General features: G+C 40.7%; 1 protein-coding gene across 14 annotated transcripts in view; it reads left to right on the top strand.

The window, feature by feature from the left end:
* The window catches only part of ANKRD44 (ankyrin repeat domain 44), a 345,918-nt gene that overhangs the window by 227,604 nt on the left and 91,555 nt on the right, over positions 1-26,759 (top strand). For 6 of the 14 annotated variants that reach the window (XM_066346435.1, XM_066346436.1, XM_066346427.1 and 3 more), the window contains exons 11-16: positions 5,432-5,514; positions 6,593-6,710; positions 9,606-9,674; positions 12,182-12,322; positions 14,163-14,246; positions 17,638-17,749. In XM_066346435.1, coding sequence (XP_066202532.1) covers positions 5,432-5,514; positions 6,593-6,710; positions 9,606-9,674; positions 12,182-12,322; positions 14,163-14,246; positions 17,638-17,749 — 607 coding nt within the window. The remainder of the gene's footprint in view (positions 1-5,431; positions 5,515-6,592; positions 6,711-9,605; positions 9,675-12,181; positions 12,323-14,162; positions 14,247-17,637; positions 17,750-26,759) is intronic. The other 8 variants (XM_066346438.1, XM_066346434.1, XM_066346430.1 and 5 more) reach the window with 3 other exon arrangements.

Raw genomic sequence — 26,759 nt, 5'->3', positions numbered from 1 at the left:
TCAAAGCCCTTTGGTTTTTCTTCTTCAGCTTCTTTAGGTTTGGGACACTCGTCTCTAGGGTTTTCATTTCTCTTCCAGCTGACCAATTATGCTCTCCCTTCTTTTTCTGCCTCACCTGCAGCAGAATCAGGGATATTAGTTTTGCAGGGAGCTGTTCTGACCTTCATTTATTCACTAAATTGTTCTTGAAGGCCTGTTAAGTGTCAGCCACAGTGTCAGGTTCTGGGTTTACAGAGGTCCCTGCCCTCTTGGAGGCAAAAATTAAACAAGCAGTTACAGTCATGCAGGCTAAGTGTGATGCCAGACCAATTGCCAGTGTCGCTGGGATACGCGGGGGACGTATCTGGGACGCAGCAGGGCTGGGGAGGGCTTCCGGGAGGAGCGGTGGTCGATGGGGACTGCGGGATGAGTGGCAGTTAGTGAGGTCATGGTGTTGAGATTCTTGCAGATTCCAACTATAGACTTAAATTATTTTTATTCTACTGTTACTTGAATTTGTATAAATATAAGACTAGATAGAAACCCCTTAGGCTTTTCACTCTAATATATCAATAAAAATTACAAAACACGTGCTAACATCATTAACTTGAACTACACAGATTAGCAATCAATAGTAGCAAAGATTTGTAAGTGCTTAGGCACTACTTTGATACTGTAACTGTCATAGGAACAATATGGGCTAAGTGCTATGACTGTCACCGTCTTACAGGTGAAATAAACGAGGCACTGAGAGGTACCGTTACTTGCCCAAGGTCACAGAGCCATGAGAGGTAGAAATGAGCCTCCATCCTTGGCTTTCTGGATCCAGAGCCTCCTAAGCATGGGGCTTGCTATATCTCCAAGTAATGAATGATGTGATAGTCCACATTTTACCAAAATTAAATGACCATTTGTATGGTATTATGGTCCTGGCGGCTTTGCTGCTGACTCTTTCAAGTTTAGGACATGCTGCAGGACTGGAGGTTTAGCAGTGGCTCAAACAAAGTGGTAGGACAGTGGACTCGTCACACAGCACAAACTATTGCCGAATTTTGTGCATACAGAGAGCTCACCGGACTGCATTTTCATTGGCCTGCCCTAGGTTCAGACACCATTTATCAGTCAAGTCCACCTTTATTTTTTTTTTATTGTCCCCTGCCAATTAAAGTGGTACTCCACCACACCAATGGGATCCTAAATACAAACGTGGGTCCTGGCTTTGCAGAGGTCTGTAGTGATAAGGTGGTCATTCAGACGAAACAAAATAGGCTTTTGTGCTCATTGCTTTAGATTATCATCAAATGCAAAGACAGTTTAAAATTTTTCACAGAGAACTCTTGAAAGCTCAAAGATATTTTCAGTGACCCTCAGAGATTCCCTGATTAGTTTGAGAAGGGCTACGAAAAGCAGGGGAGAAAGATAAGAGAGTTGCAGGTGCAGAGACCTGCATATGCAGAAGTCTGGGGCAGGACAAAACTTCCAGGAAGAACGGACACAAGTTCACTGAGGTTCTAGAATACACAAAGGTTAAGCAACAGCCAGATCCAGAAGGGGCCTTGTAAGCCACATTAGTGTTTGGACTTGAGTCTAAAGGAACCACTGAAAATGACTGTAGGTTGCAGACAGCAAGGACCAGGCTTCACTGTTGTCAGTTATACCCAAATGCTATAACTTAGGGGTGCATGATAAATACTTAAATGACATAAAGAAAATGAATAAGACATTGATGTTTTTATTTGGGTTGATCAATAGAGTAAGAATCAAAATCATTTGATGATCAAAAATCATCAAATGTTTTTGTCTTGCCCAGTGAGTGGGTAAAACAAAACCAATTCCGCCTACCCGAGGAGAGTTGTGAAATAAGTATATAAAGGATCTTGAGACATGGAAAGATAACAGAAATGCTAGCTGATCACAATTCACTCTTAGCTTTTAAGGACGCACATAACTAGTTTTATGGAAGTATAACCTGATTACAACTTCAAAACTCACAAACTGCTGATTATCCAACTAGGCTAATAACAATTTAATGGGCAATAATAATACTAACATGGATGGTAAAAGCTTAGCAGGGCCAGATCCTCTATGTAGCACTTTGTGTACATTATCTCAATTAATCCTTATAATTGCTCTATACAGTTGACTCTGTTATCTGTATTTTCTGGATGAGGGAACTATTATGTGCTTGCTAAAGATCGAATAGCTAGCAAGTAGCAAAACTAGAACTCAAGCTTAAAGTTTCTGGCCCTATCACCTTAGCCACAGTGTTCTTTACAATATCACCTAAGGGAAGGTTCTAGAAAAGACCAGCTGTGGGAAAGGACAGCCATGTCTCTCTGGTGCTAAGGCCAGTGCTTAAAAGAACTGATATTCTAATGGTGTAATAGTCCTTTCCTCACCTCTGATAGCTGTCTACAAATTATTCTGACCTCATTTGTTCTGAAATAACTGGGTAGGAGAGGCCAGCTAACAGCTAAATTAGAAATAGCTAATACAAATGTGTTCCATTAATTTTATGACTGGTCAAATAAATGTAGCTATTTAACTGGAATTGGTCTCCTCTTTCCTGTAACTTATGCATTGTTAAGTTTAGTGTCATCTGACATCTTTATTTCTCTCTCTTCCTGGATGTATATCTGATGAGGTAAGACTGATCCTCCTTACTTTGTAAGACAATCAAACCCTAATTTTTGCGTTAAAAGTTTTGTGATATTTCCTTTATAAGCAATCTTATTCTATGATAATAAGTGAGTAATTTTATTTTGAAATGTAGGAATCCTTTCTGAAGTGATTCAGAGATTCTGAGTTTTGCTTTTATGTTCTTTCTAATCTTGGTCTTTATATATTTAGTTTTTCTATTTGAACCATAGCAGCATATTCAAGTTCGAATGCCAGTAGCACTTGGGTCTAAATTAATGTTTTCAAAACCTACAGTGGGGTAGTGACTTTTTATTAACTGGAATAAAAAATATATATCAAACAATTTTTGCCAGACCTTTTAGAATAATCCCCCCTCCCTTATCTTCTCAAGTATATAAGGATAAGTAACAAACTGAGAAATGGAATTGAGACAGTGGAGAGATCAAAGGGACCAGAGGAAAAGAGGACAGAGGGAAAGGGGATGATAGGAGGGGATAAACCTGAAGGGAAGGGGGAGGGCGTTATGGGGAGGGGGGCAAGGGAGATGTTGAGGGGAATACCAGGGAGAGGGGATGCATTTGGGGCAACACTAGAATCTATGTAAACATAATAAATTAAAATCAATTTTAAAAAAGTATAAGTAACAGCAAAACAACAACAAAATTCATAATTAGCTAACGTAGAGTGTGATGAATTACCTAAAGACAATGGGGTTAAGTGCTAATGTTGATTAGAAGTATTAATAATGAAGATTATAGAATATCTTACAATACTGTTGCTGCTGTATTATCACTTGTACTTTTTATGTTTCCTAATTTGTTTCTTATAGAGATTGCTGCTATTTTCTCTAATTCATTTGCCTGTATTTTTTTCTATAAATATATATTTTATATAGCTTTATAAAATATATTCTATATATTATATATTGTGCATACATATATGTGTGTGTATGTATATATAAATATATAACAACATTTTAATATATTTGTATTATAAGATTTTATTTATATAAGGAATGAGGAAGGCTCAAAGAAATCTTGAGCAGTCCAGTCCATATTTTCTCAGGAACTCGAAACCATTAGAAATATTTTATCCATTTTCCTCTCGCAGATGTCCGGAGATATTTAATCATTTATTTTTGCCCCAACAAAATAAATAAAATGGTTAGCTAAAAATCTCATTAAAGTTCCATTTAGTGAGAAGGTTTTAAAACGTGTTATACATTAAAAGAAATTACTACATTCACCAGCATCCAGGGAAGAGTATAAATAGCACAAATGGAAAAGCCTCTCCCCCATTCTCCAACACATTCTTCCTCTTCATGAGCATCGAGGTTGTCACCGATGCAATTGCTTTTCAGAATTTTTTTTTTTTTGTAAATGATGAGAGGCAATTACAAGCAGTTCTGCGCATGACACTGCCCGGAAGACAGGCAAATTGCATCTCTTGATGAATGCTAGCTATTATATACACCGAGTTGGAAATCTCCATATAGGGAAAGAAAAGGAACAGAGAGAAGAAGTCTGAACAAAAATACCAATAAATAGAAATTTTCACGAAAAGAGAGAGGTGTTTAGTTGCTGGCAGACTCAGATTTTGCAGAACGCTGACTACCATGAGATATCTGTGAATGTGTATATACTTCCACACACATCTTAATAACTTTTGAGATAGGAAATAAAGGTAATGTATTCTACACTTAACGAATTCAAATCATATGTGGTTTTTATGAAGCGTTGAATCTAAAAAACGGCCACTTTGTGCCAGAGAACAGACTTAGGTAATTTATTCTGCAGGTATAAAGAGACATGCTTGTTTTATGCAGAATCTGAAATATAGTCTTTGACTATAATGAGATGTTGTGCGAAATGCTAACATTATAAATGCTTATAAGTACACAGGAATCTCCCGGTGATGCTGTTTATAATGAACCACAGTTCAGCACACGGCTTTGGGTCCTTGTTGGAAGAGAGGTGATGAGCAAGAGGAGAGTGTAATTCTGAAGGCGAAAGGCGCTGCCGTCAGAAGGCTGCCTGCCCCTTAAGAATCATCCTCAGGACTGTGTGATGGTGGGGGATCCATCTAAAAAGTGCTTTCCAGATGCTTCCTGTAATACTGTTAGGAAAAATATGCTAGATTTATGAAATATATGCAAGCTAATGTGTGTTACTCCCAACTATGTTTTTGTGACTGGTATCCTGATGTGGGTTAATATGCAATATGAAAAAAAAATCTATTAGGAAGTTTTACCTGTGAAAGGTAAACAGTTTTTCTTCTCATCTAAAATTTTATTTTCAATTAGTACAGCCATTATTAACTTTTAGCAAAGTGCTTGGCACATAACAGGTCAATAATCAATATTTATTTATTCAAGTGATAAAGCAGGTTGCTTTTCAAAGCTGAGAGTTTGTCCTGTTATCCTAGCAGTTAGCATAGTATCTGGTACTTAGAAAGTGTTGACAAACGAGTGAGACATCTAATTGCTAACCTGAAAGAAAAAAAGAAAAGAAAAATAATTTTAAATGTGAAGAGTCACATAATGTGTACGTGAAACATTTTTTAAAAAATATCCACCCTTACGGTTATGAGCTTTGAATTCTGGTTTAGGTCTAGGACTTTATTATTTTAAGGTAGAACATGATTGCATAATTATTTCTCAAGTGGAAGAATTACAAAATTATTTCAGTCAGGAGTCCCTAAGCAAGGTGTTGGGGAAGTAAGTTTCATCAGAGAACTTCTAGGGAGGTCTGTGTCCTTCTGCATGTGTCTGGAGGTCTGTTACCGTGAGCTGCTCTGTTCTTTTCCTCCTCAGGTGTGGAGTCCATAGCATGTTCCCCTTACATTTAGCTGCCCTAAATGCTCACTCTGACTGCTGCAGAAAGTTGTTATCATCGGGTAAGTAACTCCATCCCCGCAGATGAGGCTTAATGTGTCCTGTAAGTGAGCCATGTGGCTTCAGGTGTCTGGTCAGAGTGAGTGGCTGCCTGTGCTTCATGTCATTCATTACCTGTTCTGGGGACAGCTCCCAGCAGTCCTTGGTGTAGTGTTCCTGCCCCTGAATGACAGTCTTGTCTGTTTATCAAGTTAAAGCTTGGGGTGATCCAGAGTTAAGAGACAGGCAGGAAGGCCACAGCTTACAGAAAAAATTTGTCATAAATGAAGGAAACATCTTTGAAGCTTAAAATGGTAGCTTAGCAGTTAATATATTTTTTCAACAAAGAGAAGAAGCCAAATACCCCACATTTCAACAGTAGAAAATGTCATGTTACCTTCCCACTCTGTGGGCTCTGGAAAAACACTGTGGTTGATCCCCTCAAATTAGGTTTAATTTTTATTTTTTTAATGCGGGCCTGTTTGGAACCAAGAAATTCCTTCTGGTTTGGAGCTTTGCTAAATCTTTCTTATCACTGCTTCTGCCAACCTCCATGTATTAAGAAGTTCCTGGCTTTCAAAGGTGATAGAGATCTGCAAGGCAAAGATTGTTTATGAATTAATTCAACAGATATTCCAGAGGCATTTTTTTCCCTTTTAAGTTCTTTACTTATGGTTGATTCTGCTTTCATTGCTTTTGGCATGTTTAAAAATAATCCCTGCATGAAAGCACGTTTCCCAAATCTTCAACCAGCTGAGAGCTAATAATACATTAAGGAAATCTCTATCCCAGCATGCTAAGGATATCCTTTATCCTCCATGTTTTCTCGATGTGGACTGTCTGCCTATCTGTTGCCCTCCTTATTTCAAATTGGTTTCATAAATTTCTATCCTGGGATTGAAATATGAGGCTGTGCTTTACCCAGAGCTGAGTGTGAAAATAAATTCTTCTTGTCTTCACCGTTCTTCCTATAAAATTGCCAAGCTTGAGCAGTTACCATTTGTTTCCATGACAACCTCTTTCTGACTATAGTTGCTTGCGTTCTGGTTTTTCTACTAACTGATTTTTCTGTCTCTGCAATGTTTCTTGTGGTTTAACTAGGACAAAAGTATAGCATAGTATCCTTGTTTAGTAATGAGCACGTGCTGTCTGCAGGCTTTGAAATAGACACCCCAGATAAATTTGGAAGAACGTGCCTTCATGCTGCTGCTGCAGGAGGGTGAGTAGTGAGCAATTTTAGTTATTATGTTTTTTACTGAATTACTAACTCACCTTAATTGACTTAAGTTGTCTATGATTCAGAGGTAATTTCCTTAGTAAAAATTAGTAAGAATCATTTCTGCCAACACCAAATGTCACTGTTTTACATTTCCAGGTTTACTTCCATTTGTGTTCTTCTAAAGAAAAATTTTAGCCCATCTCATATGGAATATAGTTTTTCTTTTGATTTGTTCTCTCTCTCTTTACTTTCTTTTCTTTCCATTTTTTTTTTATTCAGTGAGAGGGGGAGACAGACAGACAGACTCCCTCATGCGCAGGGACCAGAATCCACCTGGCAAATCTACTAGGGGATGATGTTCTGTCCATCTGGGGCTGTTGCTCTGTTGCTCAGCAACAGAACCATTTTTTTTTTTTAGTGCCTTGAGGCAGAGGCCATGAAGCCATCCTCAGGCCCGAGGCCAACTTACTGGAACCAGTCTACCCATGGCTATGGGAGGAGAAGAGAGAGAGAAGGGGGGGGTAGAGAAACAGGTGGTCGCTTCTCTGTGTGCCTTGACCCAGAATTGAACCCGGAACATCCATATGCCAGGGCCGACACTCTACCACTTAGCCAATAGGCCAGGACCTCTTTCCATGTTTTTAATTGTACATTTTCACCCTGTGCAATATGTATCTGCTGGGTGCTCCCTACACCGAAAGAAAATAATGAGCTTTTTTTTTTAAAGATTTTCCTTTTTGTTGCTGGTATGTGGATGATGATCAAGGGAATCCAAGATTGAGTTAATCCATGTTCATTACCATTTTGTTCTTATTTCAAAATTGATTTTTAAGTCTTTATAGTGGTTACATGTGAACAATGGTTAAGAAAACCCAAAGGATAAGAAAGAAGTGATTTAATTCTTACCTTTTTTTAAAAAGTTGTAAAGAGAATTGTTCATCAGACACTCTTTTTCATATCAGTGAATATTAAGGCTCTGATACATACATTTACCAAACATGGCCCTTCTCAGATGGCTTTGTTTGGGTCAGATGTTGGTTGCTTTTTAATCCACTTGTCCAGGGCGCTATGGGGAGGGGGGCAAGGGGGATTTTGAGGGGAATACGGGGGAAGGGGGGATTCATTTGGGGCGACAGTAGAATCTATGTACACACAATAAATTGGCCCTGGCCGGCTGGCTCAGCGGTAGAGCGTCGGCCTGGCGTGCAGGAGTCCCGGGTTCGATTCCTGGACAGGGCACACAGGAGAAGCGCCCATCTGCTTCTTCACCCCTCTCCCTCTCCTTCCTCTCTGTCTCTCTCTTCCTCTCCCGCAGCCAAGGCTCCATTGGAGCAAAGATTGCCTGGGCGCTGAGGATGGCTCTGTGGCCTCTGCCTCAGGTGCTGGAATGGCTCTGGACGCAACAGAGGGGCGGGGCATCGCCCCCTGGTGGGCATGCCGGGTGGATCCCGGTCAGGCGCATGGGGGAGTCTGTCTGACTGCCTCCCCGTTTCCAGCTTCGGAAAAATGAAAAACAAACAAACAAACAAAAACACAATAAATTAAAATAAATAAAACAAAACAAAACAAAACAAACAATACAGCAATAAAAAAAAGATGTTGGTTGCTAATCAGTTTCCTAGTCCTTGAGGAAAAGCAACACTGAAGTTTTCTATTTATTTGTATATCAGAAGGGGATTGACTGGGAAGCATTAGGGTCCCTTCTTTTCATGGTTCCCTTCCCAAGTCTTGTATCTAGTTTTATATTCATAATTTTGTATGATTTTTTTTAAAAAAACCTCCTTCTCCCTTCCTCATTCCCTCAAATCATGTGAGCTTCATGAGCTTCCACTGGGATCTCTCTGCCTTTGATCCTTTGGCTTCGTTCAGCAAGGACAGGTGCTTTATATCAACGGGCATGCTCCACCAACACGTAATGGTCTCAGAAAGTTCTTGTGTTTTATGGCTGAAAGAGCTAGTTCTCTGAGAAAGGTCGCTATCGAGGGTGGATGTGGGGTGGGGAGAGCCCCGCTCAGGTTTATCATTAATGAGGTCATTTTCCTTATTTAAATGATAATAAAACAGTAAATCCAAGGCCACTTCTTAGCATTCTAAGTTTAGAACAATGATGGATGATAGTCTTTGTTGATGTGCACATTTAAAAAAATAGATTGGACCTGTACAGAAAGTGATGACAGATCATTCTGAATTCATGTCTGAAACTTCTATTAGAATTAATATTTAGTTACATTCCCTTCAATAGGAAATTCACTTCAGTGGGTCCTTTGCTCTCTGCTAAGCATGATTTATTGCTTCTGCGAATGACAAAGAAGCTTTGGAAGATCTCTATGCGCCATTACATCATTTTCGGCCCTGGTTCTGCACATGCATTTACCTAGATTACAAAGACAGGGAAATGCAAGCTGTTTTATTTTCCATTAAGGAGAATCTGGGCCAAAAATGGTTATCATGGTGAATTCATTCTTCCGTGAAAAAAGGTAATGCTCATCCACTTGGGCTCATTGTTTAAAGGTGACATGAAATTATTATAGATTTAAAGGGTTATTTCATAAACTCTTGATGGTTTTTGAAAGAGTATTTTAGGATAAACAGCAAAACTGTCACTGAAAGGTTTAATCATATAATAATCATTAAATTCCCTAGGCATGGAATTGAAAATGTTTCATCAAGCTCTTTCATGTATTGATTTATTAGCTTTGAAAAAATAATTTTAGGTACTTTAGGTCCTTGATATGCCATTACTCTCATATGTTTAAGTTATTTTTGTGTTAGCAGAATTTAAAGCCGGAGCTGTTGTTCCGTGTCTACCCGCACTCTGCGGAACACAGCTCTGTCTGAAGATGGCCCCGCAGTTCGCCTCTGCCACCTTCATGATGTTTTTCCCTGTCTTTCTAGTAATGTGGAATGTATAAAACTCTTGCAGAGCAGTGGAGCAGATTTCCATAAAAAGGACAATTGTGGGAGGTACGTAAACAGGGAACTTTGCTTCAAGTGCCTTAAATAAAAGAAGCAGGGAGCAGTCCATCTGGAAATCATGTTATGTTGAAATGGTAAACAGGAAAGCTAGCTGGGTTCATTCCATCCTCGGAGGGAAATCCCTTCTCGGAGTGTAACGCCAGCAACGCAGGCACGGGCCATGAGGACAGCATCTCACAGCTTCTGTTTAGAAGTGCCAATTGTCTGTCTTCTTCCAATTCTTTTTAATCCTCTGCATGGATATAAAATAGTTTAGAAACTTCTGTTGTCAGCGCAGTAGAGCAGTTTAGCCCCCCTAAGCCAGAATGTGGTCACAAGATCTAGAGTCTGTTTTTATATTTATTGAACATTTCATCTTGGGTTAAATCTTTAGACATGTTTAAAACATTAAGCACACACTCATCACTACCACCAGCAGTAATGGGTCATAAAAATTATTCTTACCTTACTGGTCCTTTGCATGGCTAAATCATGCCATAATACTACCATGTATCAATACATGGCTATAAAATTTTAAATTAAATTACATTTTAATTTGTTTTTTCCATAATCGCTCTCTACTCATCCTCACCACATGCACCCTGGCTCTTGGAGCTGCTACAAATTTCTTCTCTTACTAACTAATGTACATAGGACAACGCCTACTCATCCTTCCAGATTTATGTTGTGACACCTCGCTACCGCTCTGACAGGTGCCTCCCCTGCGCCCCGCGCACCCCACATTCCCATGACTGAGCACAGACCACACTGATCCAGTGGACTCGGCTCCCTGCCTCTCTCCTTGCCTGACTCTGGGCTCCCGAGGACAGGGACTGGGCCTCATTTTCTCTTTATCCCAGGCTCTGCCACATAGTTGATATACCTAACAATTTTCAGTCCAATTAATAAGAACACAAGCGATCCAATATGCAAAATATTTATAATTTCCTCATTTTAGAACTAAAAAAGAGTAGATCAACTTAGTCAGAGAGCCCATAAATTGACTACAAAATATAAAATGATTGTACTTGAAAATTGATAAATAGCACTTGAAATAAAGTTACTCCATTTCTGGTGTTCTGTTTGCTTGTTATTCCCTGAAAATTGTCAGGGAACACTATATAACTGTTTAATAATTAATACAATAATAATAATAATAGTTTAATAAGTAACATAAAACATTACTTTAGATTTCTGCACTGCCTCACCCTTTACAAGGTGCTGTGTTTTCTCAGTGTTACTTGGTGTCTCATAGTAACTCTATGAGGTATATGGAGATGCTAATTATCCTTTTCAATTGATGAGAAAACTGAACCCAGAGAAACTAAACAAGTTATACATGTGCATAGAATTTCAGACCTAGAGTGGACTTTAGGGGACAGCTGCTTAAAAGTCCTTATAGACATAAGCTCAAAGCCTAGGCCTGGAGAGGGGATGCGGTCGGGCCCATCTCGCAGATCTGTTCGGACCGGAACCCAGAGCTTCTGATTCCTTGTGCATCGTTCTTCCTGTTACCCTTACATAGTTCAGTGGAGAAGATGAGACTACACCAGGGGCTAACATCAAGGCTATTAGATGGGACATTCCCATTATTAGACGGGAGCTCAAAAGAGGCCCAGACAGGAGCTGAACAATCTCAGACAAAAGGGAAAGAACTTCTGTAAAGGATGAGTGGAGTTTTGACGGGTGGAAGTGGTTCAGGAAGGGACATTCCAGGGAAGAAAACAACATGGGCAAATTAGAGAGGTGTGGACATGATAGGAAAACCTCAGGTCACTTAGTTTGGAATTAATAATAGGTCATCTAGGGGAGAGATTCTCCATGAAGGTAGATTGGGAGCAGCTTGGGGAAGTCTTCAATTTCAGACTAAGGAATCAAGGCTTTGTTCAGAGGAGAGGACCAAAGGTTTTAGGACAGGATTGTCATATGTGGGTATTGGACCATAGAAAGCCTGGTTCTTCCTTCGTAACAACTAGAAATTCAATGGAAGTTTGATTAGAGATAAAGAAGCTAAGAGGGATGTTATTGCAATATTCCAAAGGAACAGAAATGTAAACCTGAGCCAGGATAGGCATGAGGAATGGTAAGAAAGACTAGATCGACTGGTAGATGGCCTAGCCATTGGTCGGCAAACTGCAGCTCGTGAGCCACATGCGGCTCTTTGGCCCCTTGAGTGTGGCCAGCTTAGGAGTACCCTAATTAAGTTAATAACAATGTACCTACCTATATAGTTTAAGTTTAAAAAATTTGGCACTCAAAAGAAATTTCAATCGTTGTACTGTTGACATTTGGCTCTGTTGACTAATGAGTTTGCCGACCGTGGGCCTAGTCTGAAGGCACTGCGATTGCAGCCTCAGTTGCGGTTTACAAAGTCAAAGGAAGGCATTATCTCTTGGCATCCACGCTCTGAAAGACAAAGAGCGTTCCACACCCATAGGAATACAGCTGTCAGTGCTAGTGTGCCGGTGTTGATCTGTTTTTCAGACTGAATGAATAAATTGCTGTTTGTTTTCCAGGACCCCTTTGCACTATGCAGCTGCAAATTGTCATTTCCATTGTATTGAGACATTAGTGATCACAGGGGCCAATGTTAATGAAACAGATGACTGGGGACGGACAGCTTTGCACTACGCTGCTGCTTCAGACATGGATAGAAAGTAAAAACAGCCTTGTTCCTGTTTCCTCTGGGAGTAGGGCTGGGGCGGGGGAGGGTTTGCTTGTTTTCTTCATTCCGCTGCAAGGAAACTGTGACTGAGGGATCTCCCTCACCCGGACCCGTAGGAGTAGGAAATGCTCCATCCCTGTCCCCAATTTTTCCATTCCACTCTCTTTATGTGTGATGATGACATGTCACTGCACAATTATTTCTGTTTTTTGGGTTGAATGCCAAGTGGAGCTGTCAAGCCCAGGTTTTCAGTTCATTCAAAATCTGTTGTAATTTATTTTGTCATACACTGCAGTTTTCATTATCACCACTTAAATGCTTCATTTGCTGTGAAACTTACATTTGCTAATATACATGTCATGTGTCGAAAATGCCCATCTGTGCAGAATCCCAGCAGCCTTTAAAGGCAGTGGCAGTGTGTGTCAGATTGTCACTGCTGTTCCGGACCTGGGTGTGAGTGCCCTCTCCGGCTGGAGAAGGAAGTTGATTGCCCTGGGCTTGTTTGGATCCTGGGAGGAATGGAAGGCAGCGTTAAGTGAACTAGGTCAGGGGGAAAAGGTAAGAGAGGGGCTCACAGTTGATGAGATTATTCTCAAAGACTTAAGAGCCAGGGCCTGCTTTATAGGAGTAGCTGTGTTAGTGACCCTGATGGTCAGGGCTAACTCCTTTCATATAGAGCAGTGGTTTTCAGTCTTTTTCATCTCATGGTGTACATTAACTAATTACTGAAATTCTGCGGCTCACCAAAAATATGTTTTTTGCTGATCTGACAAAAAGAGAAATAGGTATAATTTTGAATCATTCACACCAAATGGCTATTTTTGTATGGGCTGTTATTTGACAGTCTAAGGGAAAGAGGTCAGTGCCCCTGACTAAATATCAGGTATTGGTTATTTTTTAAATTCTTTCAGCACACTGTTTGAAAATTGCTATTGTGGAGCAATGGCTTTCAAACAGTCACTCACAGTAGGAAGTACATTTTATATCATGACCCAGTACACACAGTCACATATATATTGTATATGTACATATGTATGTATAATGGAAACAAAAATTTTGCAATCATATTTACTTTTACTATGCCTAATGCATTCTGTGTTCTCTTATATTTCATTAAAAATTACTGATTGCAGCCCACTAAATTGACTTTATAATTCAGTGGATTATGATCCATGTTTCCATGTTTAGGAAACACTGCTTGTTTTCCCCTTCATATATTTCTAATATCGGCACGTCAGATGTGGCAGCCAGGAGTCCACAGCCCTGCAGGTTATTAATTCAGCAAACGTGTTGAGTATCTACTCCGTGCCAGGCTCTATGCTGTACACTTGGGGCAGAGTCAGGGGACAAGTGTACTTCTTCTGTTAAGAGCTGGAAAAGGAATCCCGAATGATGAAGTGTTGCTTTGGCAGTTGAGAGGTGACTAGGAACCCCACTCCTGGATAAGTGACATGAATTGGCGAGGAGGCAGCAGAGAATGTGGTAGGGGTCAGAGAAGTTTAAACTAAATCACTTCCTTTTTACTTGAGGCATTTAGGATATTTAGGGAAGGTTATGAAAGGGTGGACAGCTTGAGTGGTGTCTTAATTGCTGATACCTGGGTGGAAGTTTTAGGAAAGTCACGTCTCAGTTGGATTCCTTGGGAGAGAATAGATTTACCAGAGAGCTTTGGAGAGAACCATGTAAAATATACATCCTTAGTGAAAACTCAATAGTGCTTGTTTCTTTTGGGTTGAGGGGAAAATTGTTAAGATTTAAAGTGCACCAAAATCATTAGCAACTTCACTATTAAAATAATAATTGCAATTTTTTTGTCTTTTCCGTATGCTGAGAAGTAAGACTACCTTAGGAAATGCCCATGAAAATTCGGAAGAACTTGAAAGAGCCAGAGAGCAGAAGGAAAAAGACGCTGCACTGTAAGTTACTCCTGGCTTCGGCGCAAGGTGCCCTCACCGGAGCCTTGTCTGCTTCTCCGCCTTGCCATGTGGGCAGCCTGCCGTTGGGGGGTTTCACTTGGGATCTTGAGAAAGTGGGCTTGTCTCTAATGAAGAAGAAACTGTCCTTTTAGTAATCCTTCAGTTACGCTGTCTTCACCCGGGTACTGTTTCTAAAATTGTAAGCTTTGACATGCCGACTGCTGTGATTGGTCAGCGGTTTTTGGAAGCTGGTGTGTCTTAATTATCAATTCTGACTGCTAGCATCATGTGCCTCAGGCGACATACTGAAATTTCTCTTAGGGTCTTAGGCTCTCCTTTTATGACCTGCGGATAACTATTTAGCAGATTCTAGAAATAAATGTGTTGCGATTTCAACATGAAGTGCACTAATTGGACTCTCCTCTTCGTCCCCAACACACACGTCATCTTACAAACAGCCCCTCTCCCCTGCAGCCAGCTGCTGTGTCCCACCTCACCCCACCTGCTGCTCTCTGGCTCCTAACGGAGACTCAGCTATTGCTGTGATGGGGTCGGGGCTGCTGATAACACGGGCAGCCCTAATGCTTCGTCCTCTGGGAGTCCTTCCTGCACAACAAGCCACAACAACAAGCTTGTGCTGCCCAGTGCAGTGACCAGCATGTAGATGGTGTTCAGTAAGTGTTTGTGGACACTTCATAACAAATACATGGTGCCCACACTTTGTGTCTGGGGACACAGTGGGTGTAGTGCCCCGAGATTCTGTGCCATCAGAGGAACTAGTTTCTCTGTGACCTGAGTGCTTGTGTCCATGCCAGGGTCTTCCTGCCACCCACTGGGCTCTCCTCCGGTATCCAAACCATGGAATATAGTTACAGGTTAGAAGCTGTATATGGAAGTTAAAAGGATATACTTAGAAAGTGTGCCTCTGGGGTTGATTGTGACACATGACTTTGTTACTGGGGTGGGGACAGGAAACACAGCTGTGAGTAAAGCCAAACGGCTAAGGTTTTACTCTAATATTCCAAAATTAGAATAACCATATTAACTGGAATTTTAAGCCACCTCAGCAATTGCTCCCTTCTCCAGTGAAATGCAGGCTTGCCCTGGGCAAGAACAGTCCTCTTCCAGCTGATGGGCCGGGATGGGCCAGGCCTGGCAGGGCCGGGAGGGGGGGAAGGCTGACAGCCTGCCTGGGAGCTCTTTTATGCAGAGAGGCTACTTCCTTTGTCCAAACACACCCCTGACCTGCCTTGGACTAGCACAAACTCTGGGTCTTGAGGGAGAACAGTGCAGAATTAAGAAAATAGACTCATTGAGAAAAGAGGATGGAATCGGGAGGCCTCTTCAATGCTGATGGCAATATCCGAGAGCCCCATAGCCCCCAGTTTGCTGTATTATATAGCCATATGCAAATAAGGAAGTCTTTGATACAAAGTCACACATATGAGGCAAAAATAGGAACCCTCTTAAGGCATAAACAGGAATCCCCCACCACACATAAGTGAAATCAACCAACATCTGAACAAAAAAAAGGGTGAGAAGAAGGGCATGTAAATTGCTTCCAGCAACTTAAGCAAGCAAGTGAAGTGGGTGCAAATACTCAGCTTCATAGCCAATAAGGAGGTGGGGGGGAGAACTTAGCCTTTTGCTAAGCCTCGAATCTACAAAGGCTTTTTGTCACTTGTAGTCTACCACACTGACCTAATGTGCATCTGTTAATGTTACAGTTGAAGTGCCAAAATCTCTAGTCAGGGCCCTGGGAGGAGAAAAGATAAGCATTTCCAGTTAAAAGTTGTTATTCACTGTCCCTCAGAAAACCACTTTAAAGAATATATCCAAATTCTGTACTACTGTTGTTATTTCTAACACCACTGTTGATAGTATAGGGCGGGTATATTCTAGATTAAATAACTCTTGGGAGACAATTCCAAGTTCTTTCCAAATTACGCATTCAGTTTATCAACAGATTTTCAGAATGTAATCCTTTCAGAAGCTGGGAATTGAGTATGTACTAAAATGCTGTTCCTATTGAATGATTTTATGTAAAGAGCCAAATTTGGTTTAAAATGAGTCGCACCTGGAATCTTGTCCATGGACAATTACCAAAATAAAAAAGGACTTCCTTCTAAGGCACAAATCACCAGAGACAGTATGAAGTTGGTACTCTGATAATAGTTTGATTTATTATGGAGTATTTTATGGATACATCATGTGACATGGAGACATTTGGTTTAAAAAATTTGTCTTTCATCAGTTTTTCTAGAAATTAAAATATCATTTTAAACCTTCTCTATATGTGATTTATTTTCTCCTTTTGCCAAAAGATAGGTTAATGCCATTTAAAATTTTTTTTGTGTAAACTATAGAAATTTTTTATTAGAAGTACTTAAAGTACAGGCTTATATACATTTAGAGTCTTAGAATTTTGATTTGAGTATGAGTTTGAATTAGCTTGGTTTTGTGAAGGAATTGTTTGTCCCACTACCACAAAAATCAAGTTGAAATTAGGGAGGAGTGTTGCCAGGTCGCTAACTACCCCCGCCCCCCCCCGCCCCCCCCCACCCCGCCCTGCCCCGCCACCCCGCCCTCCCAGCAGGATGGTAGCGGCAGCGGTAGCCCCTCCCCCCCAGGACCCACGGAGTGCCTGAGTGCTTGCTTGTGGAGTTTGGGCTCTGCGAAAGACTGGGATGCAAGCCTTTATCGAACTTATTCCAAAAACTGTGGCTTTTTTAGAAAAATGGCAACTTTGTCATAAAAGGCTTTTAGAGTGTATTATTTATTATTTGCTTCAGTCTATATTCGTAATGGTGCAATTTGAGCCTTTTATTCATATGTGAAATTGTTTTTTAAATATTCCTTTAATCTTTTTATTGTTTAGGCTCTTCTTGGGTTTTTATTGTTGTTTTGTTATACTTTTTAACTTTCATTTTTCAACCTTTTGATCTCAGAGTCTCCAAATAGCAAGGTTAAAAAATAAACGCCCTCCCTGAGGTTTACCCTCTTGCAATGCATGACCACTTCTTTATTACAGTTGAGACGTCGCCTTTTGAACATGGAGCTCTAGCACTTACTGTTCTTGGTGATCTTGATGACAGATGATTTCTACTTTAGGATGAGAAGGAAAGGGAACTTAATTACCCTTTTGTTGCGAAAACTTTTCGTGAATCCTAGAATGGGTATTTTAAGCTGAAATAAAAGAATCACGACCCCCCCCCCCCCACACACACACACACACAACTTCTACTACATAAAAGCTCATTGCTGTAAAATTTTTAAAGAAACAAACTCACAGAGTATTTTGTGGAGCATTCATGATAGGAAGAAATTTACATTCATTATCTCTTTTGGTCCGGGGATATTTTCTAAAATAACCTCATCTTTATGCTTACAGATGTCTAGAGTTTCTGCTTCAAAATGATGCAAATCCATCCATCAGGGACAAAGAAGGTTACAATAGCATACATTATGCTGCTGCCTATGGCCACAGACAGTGTCTGGAATTGGTGAGTTGCTTTGTCTTGTTTTGCTTTCTCTAACACGCACATACACCCAAACCTGAAAATGCTGGTCTTGATCTCTCAGCAAATGACCTTCCTACTCAGTTAAGTTCCCCCTGGAAGTCACCGTCAAGATATTCTGTGGTAAGTGATTAAATTAACTTTATGTTATGTAGGTCTCTTTGTTCCTACTCTGTCCATCTTAACTTTAGAAATGACTGATGGTGAACTCTTTCCCACATTAATTTGGGCTGAGAATGTGAGACCTGTGTGTGGACAGTTTGTATTTTAAAGATCATTTGGATACATCAAATAAGCTCAGTGTGTATCTGGAGGCACACTTAGCACCCCAGTATTCAATAACAGTGTTATAAGATGACTTACATCATCATGAAGGGTATGGATTTGTTGTGGTCCCATATTTGTAGTTTAGGGACAAAAATTGGCAAGGGCACAAAATCAGAATTTACTGGAATTTCCAAACCACCAAAAAATTCAAACCGATAGTGATCAAAGAACACTTTGCAGTTTGGGGTCTGAAACACTTCTGTTAGTATGGGTCAAGAGACTCAAACTCAAATGCCCACAGGGACCAGAAATGTAAAGGTGTGAAGTAAACCCAGGTATAGAATAGGGAGTAGTGGGGACTGTGGCAAATAGAGAGCACAGGTTCTGTCTAAAGGGAGAATCAGCTCCAGTTGACTGAGATGAGGTGGGAATGCATGCATACCTGGCGTTGCTAGACTTCCAGTGTTTCAAGAGAAGGAGAGAAGGTAGAACTCTAGACTTTTTATGTGAAATTCCCTGTTTTGAAAACCCTGGGTGGGCTAGGAAGAAAAAATGTGGATTTGTGGCTAAATTCTGTTTGCTGGCCACCACTTGCCATCTCCTGAGCGTCGCCCGTGCTTCAGCTTCCCCAGATCGTGGGTTATCCGGACCTCACTACTGCTGGCCCAGTGACAGGCACCACCTTTGCTGGCTGGACTCTGGCTCTTTCACTTACCCTTTAAAAACAAGTCCTGTTTTTCAGAGTTATTTGGAGGTGTGTTCGGGGAAACACTTGCCCGATTACACAGTCTGTTGGGAAAAGCATGGGCAGAAAGCCAGAGCGCAGTGGTGTCAGTGCCAACATAGAGACTAATGATGCCCCCCGCTCATGCCTTTACCTTTGGCTTTGCTGTTACTTTCCAATGGTTCCAATTAGGGAAATTCTTACTGTATTTCATTTATGACTATAGAAAGAACTATGAATGTTCATAAAGGTCACTCAGTTTGGAAATAAAAAGGTGATTATTCTGGTGGGGGGTTTGGTAGCGTTTATTGGTGAATCATACCTACCTTCATCGTTCTTGAATGCTTCTGGGTCTTCTTTCCTGTGGTTCTTGTGGATGCTGACATGACAATTTCCTTGTTTGACCTTGAGGATGGCATTTTCCCCGTCTAGTTTTGATTCCATCGTAGTTCTTCTTCTAGTTACTGTGGCCACATAACAAATAATCCCAAAAGTTAGTGGCTTAAAACAACAATAATTGTTTATTAGCTCTCACTGTTTCTGTTGATCAGGAAGTCAGAGTGGCGTAGCTGAGTAGTTCCAGTTAAAGGTGTCCTATGAGATTATACTCAGACAGTGGCTAGGCTGCCACAATCTCAAAGGCTTTGTCACTCGTGTGTCAGTCACCTGGGTTGGAAGAGTCAAGCGGTGGTATTCCTTGGGCCTCTCTCTGTCTCTGTCTCTATGTGATTTATTACTTGGTTTTCTATAGCTTGGAGGTTTCAGAGTAGCTGGATATCCTATATGGTGGCTCAGGAATCCAAAGGCATCTGAGAGAGTGAGAGTGAGATGGAGAATGAGATAAAGTGAGAGAAAGAGACTGTATCACTTTTAATGATCAATCTAGCCTTGAAGTTCTCACAAGGTCACTTCTGCTGCAGACATCCATTGAGGCAGTCACAAAATCCAGAGAGATGAAGTGGACTCCGCCTTTCAAAGAGAGAAGTGTTGAATTTGTGGATGTATTTTAAAAGCACCAGTTTCATAGGAAGAGGTAGAAAGCCAGTGATTTCACACTTCTATAAATTGAATTTTTGTATAGAATTACAAATGGCAATGGGACAATCCCTAATCTTGATGGCAAATCAAAACCTTGGGGGGGGGGGGGCATTACCTGGTTTGTCCAAAGTCATAGCGCTGGTTGGCAGAAGAAGCAGAACACTGAATCAGGATTCCTGATTTTTTAAAAAATGTTTACCACACCATGCTGCCTTCCATTGCAGGTTAAAGCCCCACCACCCACAGGGGTTTTCAACATAGAGCAAAAGCTTGTAGGAATTGGTTAAGATACAAGGCAATATTACTTCACCTTCTACCATCAATGTTGCTGTGAAAGTTGATCTAGACCAGGGGTCCCCAAACTTTTTACACAAGGGGCCAGTTCACTGTCCCTCAGACTGTTGGAGGGCTGGACTATAAAAAAAATTATAAACAAATCCCTATACACACTGCACATATCTTATTTTAAAGTAAAAAAATAAAATGGGGACAAATACAATATTTAAAATAAAGAACAAGTAAATTTAAATCAACAAACTGACCAGTATTTCAATGGGAACTATGCACCTGCTTTTGGCTAATGAGATGGTCACTGTCCGGTTCCATATTTGTCACTGTTAGTCGTAACAAGTGATACAATGTGTTTCTGGAGCCGTGACGCGTGCGTCCTGTGTCACCAGAAGTAGTACTGTACATGAGCGACTCAGAGCTTTGCGGCTCGGCCACATACAGTACTCCAGGAGCACAGGATGCGGATGCTCCTTTCACTGACCACCAATGAAAGAGGTGCCCCTTCTGGAAGTGCGGGGGGGGGGGGGGCGGATAAAATGGCCTCAGGGGGCCGCATGCGGCCCGCGGGCCATAGTTTGGGGACCCCTGATCTAGACCTATTAGATTTCACATAAGAAATGCTCCTTACAAAGTATGTGTGTGTAGTGTGTGTGCATGTGTGGTAACCCTGGCAACTGTAACTACCCGTTATGAGCCTGCATCCCAAAATATACTTAAGACACAGCTGCTTTTAACTATTTTTCTCTACAAAAACCATGTCATCATTGGGACCTACGAACTTTTATTACGAAGTTTGTTATTAGAGCCTTGATAACTTGTGCTGTTTTAAAGTACATTGATCAGTTATCTTTAACCCCATAGTATAGTAATTATGAGAATGATTATTCTGTAATACCTTCTTTCTATGTAAATAATATATTGTACATTATTTTTATTTTTCAGGAAAACCATTTTAGGGCCTTTTGTCTGTTAGCCAGTGAAAAGTTTTTCGACTACAAGAAGGTTTCACTAATTCTGTTAGATAATGAAATTACTCCTTTGATTAGATCAACACTTACCCTGTGTGATTTACAAAGAGATGATTATTCTTGGCAATTACAAGACATCTTAAATCAGACATTGGGTGGGGAGGGGGTTAGGTGTGGGGTATTAATTGATCTTAATTTGCAATGTCAGCTGAATAGGACCAGATTATCAATATAAGTTGGTAGAAATGTCACCATTGTTTGCTTTCCGAAAAGAACCCTGGTGGGTCATTTATAATAGGGGTGGATGGAACACCTCCCTCATTTTCCTGAATTATTATTTAGTTATAGGACAAGTTCTATGTATTTCCGTTTTGAAATGCATCCTAAAATTCCTCTTGGGTATAGTTCAATTAAGCAAAGATCCTGAGCAGGCTATAAACGTTCTTGTACCCTGCGCCCTCCAGTTCAAAGAAGACATGATCCTGGGCTCTCCCCTGGGAGTGGCGTCATAGAGCAAGACCTTTGTAGGTCTCTCATCCCCACGAGAGGCTCACTCAGCTGTGAATGGGTTTGGGACTGGGGCGGGGAGGGACCACCACCACTGGCATTTATCATGTGTTCATCACATGCCAGGAATTTTGCATACGTTATATCATTTAATTATTTTTTCCTCTCGGTTTTATTGAAAATACAGCACTGTGTAAGTTTAAGGTGTACAGCATAATGAGTTGACTTACATATATTGTGCAATGACTGCCACAGTAGGTTTAGTTAGCATTCATTACCTTATAGAGATACAAAAAGAAAAAAATAATTTTTTTTCCTTGTGAGAAGAATAAGACCTGTTTTTTTGACAAGAAGTGTGCTTTTTTTGCAGGGGTATCACTTTTTATTTACTTACTCTCGCTGGCACCACAATACCATCATATTCTTTAAAACTCCCGCTTCTTTGGGTCTTAGACGTTAGGAGAGCAAACCGATCAACCAACATGCAGTAGCAGGTAGATTCCTCTGACCCCTCGCTGCCGGGCCAGGCTTCTCCCTCACCTTACCCCACAGACACCCAGTCCTCCCGGAGCACGTGCTTTTAACAAATGGTCCTGACCCTGTGTTAGATACTAGATAATGCCAATGAAAGGCATGTTTCTGGTACTCTGGATAGCTTATTTGAGCCTCTGAGCGGGAATTAGGCACGGAGACTTTTCTTTATGTTATGTTCCCTCGCCTGTGTTTCTGGCCTGTCGAAGGAATATAGAGGATAAATGAGTATTTGTGGCTTCTGAGCCTTTCCTATCAGACTAGGGCCTTTATCCTTCGGGAGGCCGAGTAAGACTGAACAGGATGGTTGGCCGTCAGAGCCAGCTGATTTGTGAGGTTGATAAAAATTTGGTTTTTGCCTCTCTTCCCATTTAGTGGAGCCATTACTGTGCTTATGCATATCATTAAATATGTATCATTCATTTTGATGCATATTTTACTTGACTCTGACATTTAAGTTGGTGTGTGTTTACTTGTGGGTTCTCTCTGTGATCATGAGCTTGGAATTTATAAAGCATACATTTTTGTTCAGCCTGTTTTGCTATACTCAGAAAGGAACAGAAATTATTTTAGTTGTTTTCACTCTATTTTCCTCATAGAAACTAATATTGAATTTGTTCCATAGGCACACAATTTCTAGAAGGTAGTCTGAACCCCTCGGCCTTGAGAGAGGAGCCAAGGGTCAGAATTCCGCCCAGTCTGCCTGCTGAGGCCAGTGTTCTTGGCTGCACTTGATCAAGGATGTATGCACTGCGTGTGCAAGCAAAAGTCTGCCCACAAATGTGTGCTGAGAGCTGTGATCAGTTATATACAACTGTGCTCAAAATATCAAAGCAGAGTAGAGGAGACCTGGCTAATACAGCATCTTGTCTGAATAAAACTTACATTTCAGTGGAGGAAGGGAGCTGGCAAAGAAGAGCTCTGTGCCTCCCTTTCCCTTATGTGGAATGCATTCTTACTGACTCCGAAGAGAACAGTCAGAGAATTATGCCTCTATTTGGAATGTGTGTTTATATGCGCCTACTGTATTTCTTCATCAATATTACAGATTGGTCTGTGAACATAGAGATTTTTGTGGTTTTGTTATTGAAATGGGAAAACGCATGTGCCGATACGATTACATAAATTGCCCACAGAAATTTAGAGAGATTGTTTGAAAACTCGAGGCTTCTGATGAAATTCATCCCAAGATTTTGCCACGCCAGAGCGCTTGGAATTTGGCTGCTTCACACAGGGCTTCTCCCCCCATTATGAGCTAACTTGAACATCAGCTGTGAGAGTGGGTGGGGGTAACAGCCCTGCGTGTCAATGCGAGGAGGTTTGCAGATTCTCTGAAGACAGACCGAAGACAACTGTAGTTGGGGCAACCGAACACTGCAATTATGCTCTTTCAAGTAAACTACTCAACGTTTTGGGTTGTTTCTTGTGTTTATCCCATGAATGTAAGAAATGACTACCACCTGGCTCTGGATCAGACGGACTGATATGAGCAATGTCTTCATGTGTCAAGGCTAAGAAAGCAGAGTATAGGGGAGTTTAGAAAAGAAGAGTTACCAAGTAGTCATCTGCTGACAAGAAGATGAAAAACCAGCAAACTTGAACCCTAACTTGAAACAAGTCTTTGATGGCTTTTTCCTGTCCCCAGAGGTACTGCTAAGAGAAAGCCTTGGTGGCCACGACCTCCCAGCAGGCAGACTTCCAATGAGCAGTGGAAACCTCAACAATGCCGGTCTTGTTTCTTTCTTCTATTTAATTCAGTTGAAACATAAAATCCTACGGGAAACTCTTTTAAGGGAAGGAGGAGGGGCACAGATATTTGGATGCTGTTGGCAGACTATTCACTGCTGTGAATGTAAATATATAAGCCCGCAGTTTTGAATCAGAATTTGTATGTGTGTCTCTGTCCAGAATGATGGAGCAGACAGTATTTTACGACAAAATGTTCCCATTATTTCCTTGAAACATAGCAGGTAAAAAATGTTTTTGGATTTACCATGAATGAATTTGGCCACTGGTGAAAGAACCATTAATGGAACATATTAAAATAAACAATTTCAGTTTTACCTTTAGTTGCAGGGCCAGGACAGTGGAGCCATTGCCCCTACTTTTCAAGGTGAGATACTAGTGTTTCAACCCACGGCCCCTTTCCCTATTTATGAAGTTGATATCAGAGGGTACGTTTCTTTGAAGACAGCTCTGCTGTGAATCCCACCACCACTGCCTCCTCCCAGTGCAGGAGGGCAGGTGGGGAAAGGGTGCTTTCTCCTGATCCCAAGCCCAGCGAGAGAAGCTTCAAGGAGATTGCTTGGATATCTGATTTGTGTCTCATGCAATTTTGGGAGTCGAGTGTACTGGCTTGTGGTAATTCTGAAGACTGTGGATGGCTCTGTCTAGAGCTTGCTTGCCAGAAGTTAAATCAAAAAAGGTCCATGTTTGAGAAATACTCTACCCTCACCGGTGAAGGGTCAGAAGTGTATATTTCCCAATGTCCAGATGTAATCCCAGAGCCACATCTGTCCAGGAATTCTTCTGGCTCCTACTCAGGAGGGCTGCCTATAAGAGTGGGGAGACCCAGGACGCCTGCTGGGGAGAGGGGAGTGTAAGCTAGCAGGAGTTACTTGCCCAGCTAAAGGGAACAGCAAGCCAGAGGCCCCAGTGACGGGGGATTGCTGGAGAACCTAAAGAGGCATCCCAGAGATGGGTTTGTAAACATCTGACCTGGTCAGAGAATTTCACTGGCAGAAGAGTGCCAGGTGGACAATTGTCTGTCCTCTCCTGTGTTCTTTTCCCTCTCCCCTTCAGTCCTAGAGGAAACAGAGGGAGACAATGAGGGTAAAAGAGGAGAAAAAACCCTAGGCTGGGGAACCAGGGGGTCAGCCTTTCTCCTTTTCCCCTGAAGCCTTTGGGGGTGGCAGAGAGAAGCTTCAGTGTTAAACAGAGTTTGTGATTACTACGGTGCAATAGGCGTACCAGTTACTGACGTGATAACTAAAGTACCCAGAGAACTTTTTATTATTTGTTGGAAATTATATCTGAGGTGGCAGGAACAGAAGTAGCCTCATCAAGAAGACTGGACCTCTTATCGGGAAAAGGAGAATAAAGTTATTGTTTGATTGTACCCCATGACTCACTAGTTCAAAATGAAGTCACATACTCAGAGTCATTGTTTTAGGAAAGATCAATGCCCAGTTCTAAAGGAAAATAAACTATAATCTCTTAAATATATGTCAATTTAAATATCAACTTTATGCATAAGGTTTTTATGCAAATAGGACATAAATAAGGTCCTAGTAATGCCAAGTACTTTTCAGGTCACAAAAATTGTTGAACAAATGAAATATACTTGTGAATGATTACATTTGACATAGTGATAAAACATAACTGCTGTTATAAAAATAAGTGTCATAGTGACAATCCTGTTTGTTAGGAAGGTATTTTTTAGAAGACACAGGTGAGAGAGGAAATGAAAATTTAAACTTTTGTGGCTTGGCTTTTTCTTTAGATTTGATTACTTTCCAGCGCAAACTTATTTTATTGCAATCTTCCCTCCATTTGTTTTTATTTTTCAAGATATAAAAACCCAAGCTAATGTCTTAAACTGGTATGAAGACAGCTGCAAAGTTAAAATTGCATACGCACTCACATCTGTAATTTCTTTCAAACTGGATAGTGAGCACTTAGGATTCAAAGAAGAGGAAATATTGCTCCTGAATAGGAGCTCTTGAGAACTCAGTGATGTAGGAAAAACAAAAAAATTCTTAAAAAGTAGTTTACAAGTTAGCCAATACCCGCCCTAGCCAGATAACACAAAAGTTGCCAGTTCAATACCCGGTCAGAACACATACAGAACAGATCGATGTTCCTGTCTTTTTCTTCCCTTTCTCTAGCTCTAAAATCAATCAAATAAATAAATAAAAGCCAATAGAAAGTTAATCTGGCCTTCTTCTTCTTCTTTCCTTTCTATCTCCTTCTTTCTTCCCTTCCACTCAGTTATAAACTCATTAGGGCAGTTCTGAGTAGGGAAGGAAGGGAATGGAGTCCAAGGAGGAGGATGTCAGGAAGCCAGCCCAATAAATATTGGAACCTATTCATGGAGAGTGTCCTAAATCTATATGTACCAAATGATAGCATTGCAATATATATATATATATGAAGCAAAAATTGGTAGAACTAAAAGGATAAATAGAGAAATGCATAATTATAGTTGGAGACTTTAGAGCTCTCTCTCAACAACTGATAGAACAACTAGACAGAAAATTATCAGGCATTTAGAAAAACTTATTATCATCAACCAAAAGGATGTAATCAACATATATAGGATACTTCACACAACAACAGAATATGTATTGTTTGTGCTCATGGGACATTCATTAAGATATCCTGAACCACAAAAGAAACCTTAACAATTTTGAAATCTATATAGTGTATTGTCTTACCACAATGGAATAAAACTAGAAATTAATACCAGAAATATACCAGGGAAACCTCCAATACTTGGAAACTAGATAATGGATATCTAAATAATCTACGAGTCAAAGAAAACATCTCAAGGGAACTCCCCCAAATACATTGAACTGAATGAAAATGAAAATATAATAAATTTCGGGAAATAGTGAGGTTAGTGCCAAAATATAGCACTAAATTCTTCTTCTTTTTTTTTTTTTTACAG

The sequence above is a fragment of the Saccopteryx leptura genome, chromosome 7 (genome assembly GCF_036850995.1).
Source record: "Saccopteryx leptura isolate mSacLep1 chromosome 7, mSacLep1_pri_phased_curated, whole genome shotgun sequence".
Taxonomy (NCBI): domain Eukaryota; kingdom Metazoa; phylum Chordata; class Mammalia; order Chiroptera; family Emballonuridae; genus Saccopteryx; species Saccopteryx leptura.
Note: the sequence above shows the minus strand (reverse complement) of the source record. Positions and strands in the feature narration are given on the sequence as shown.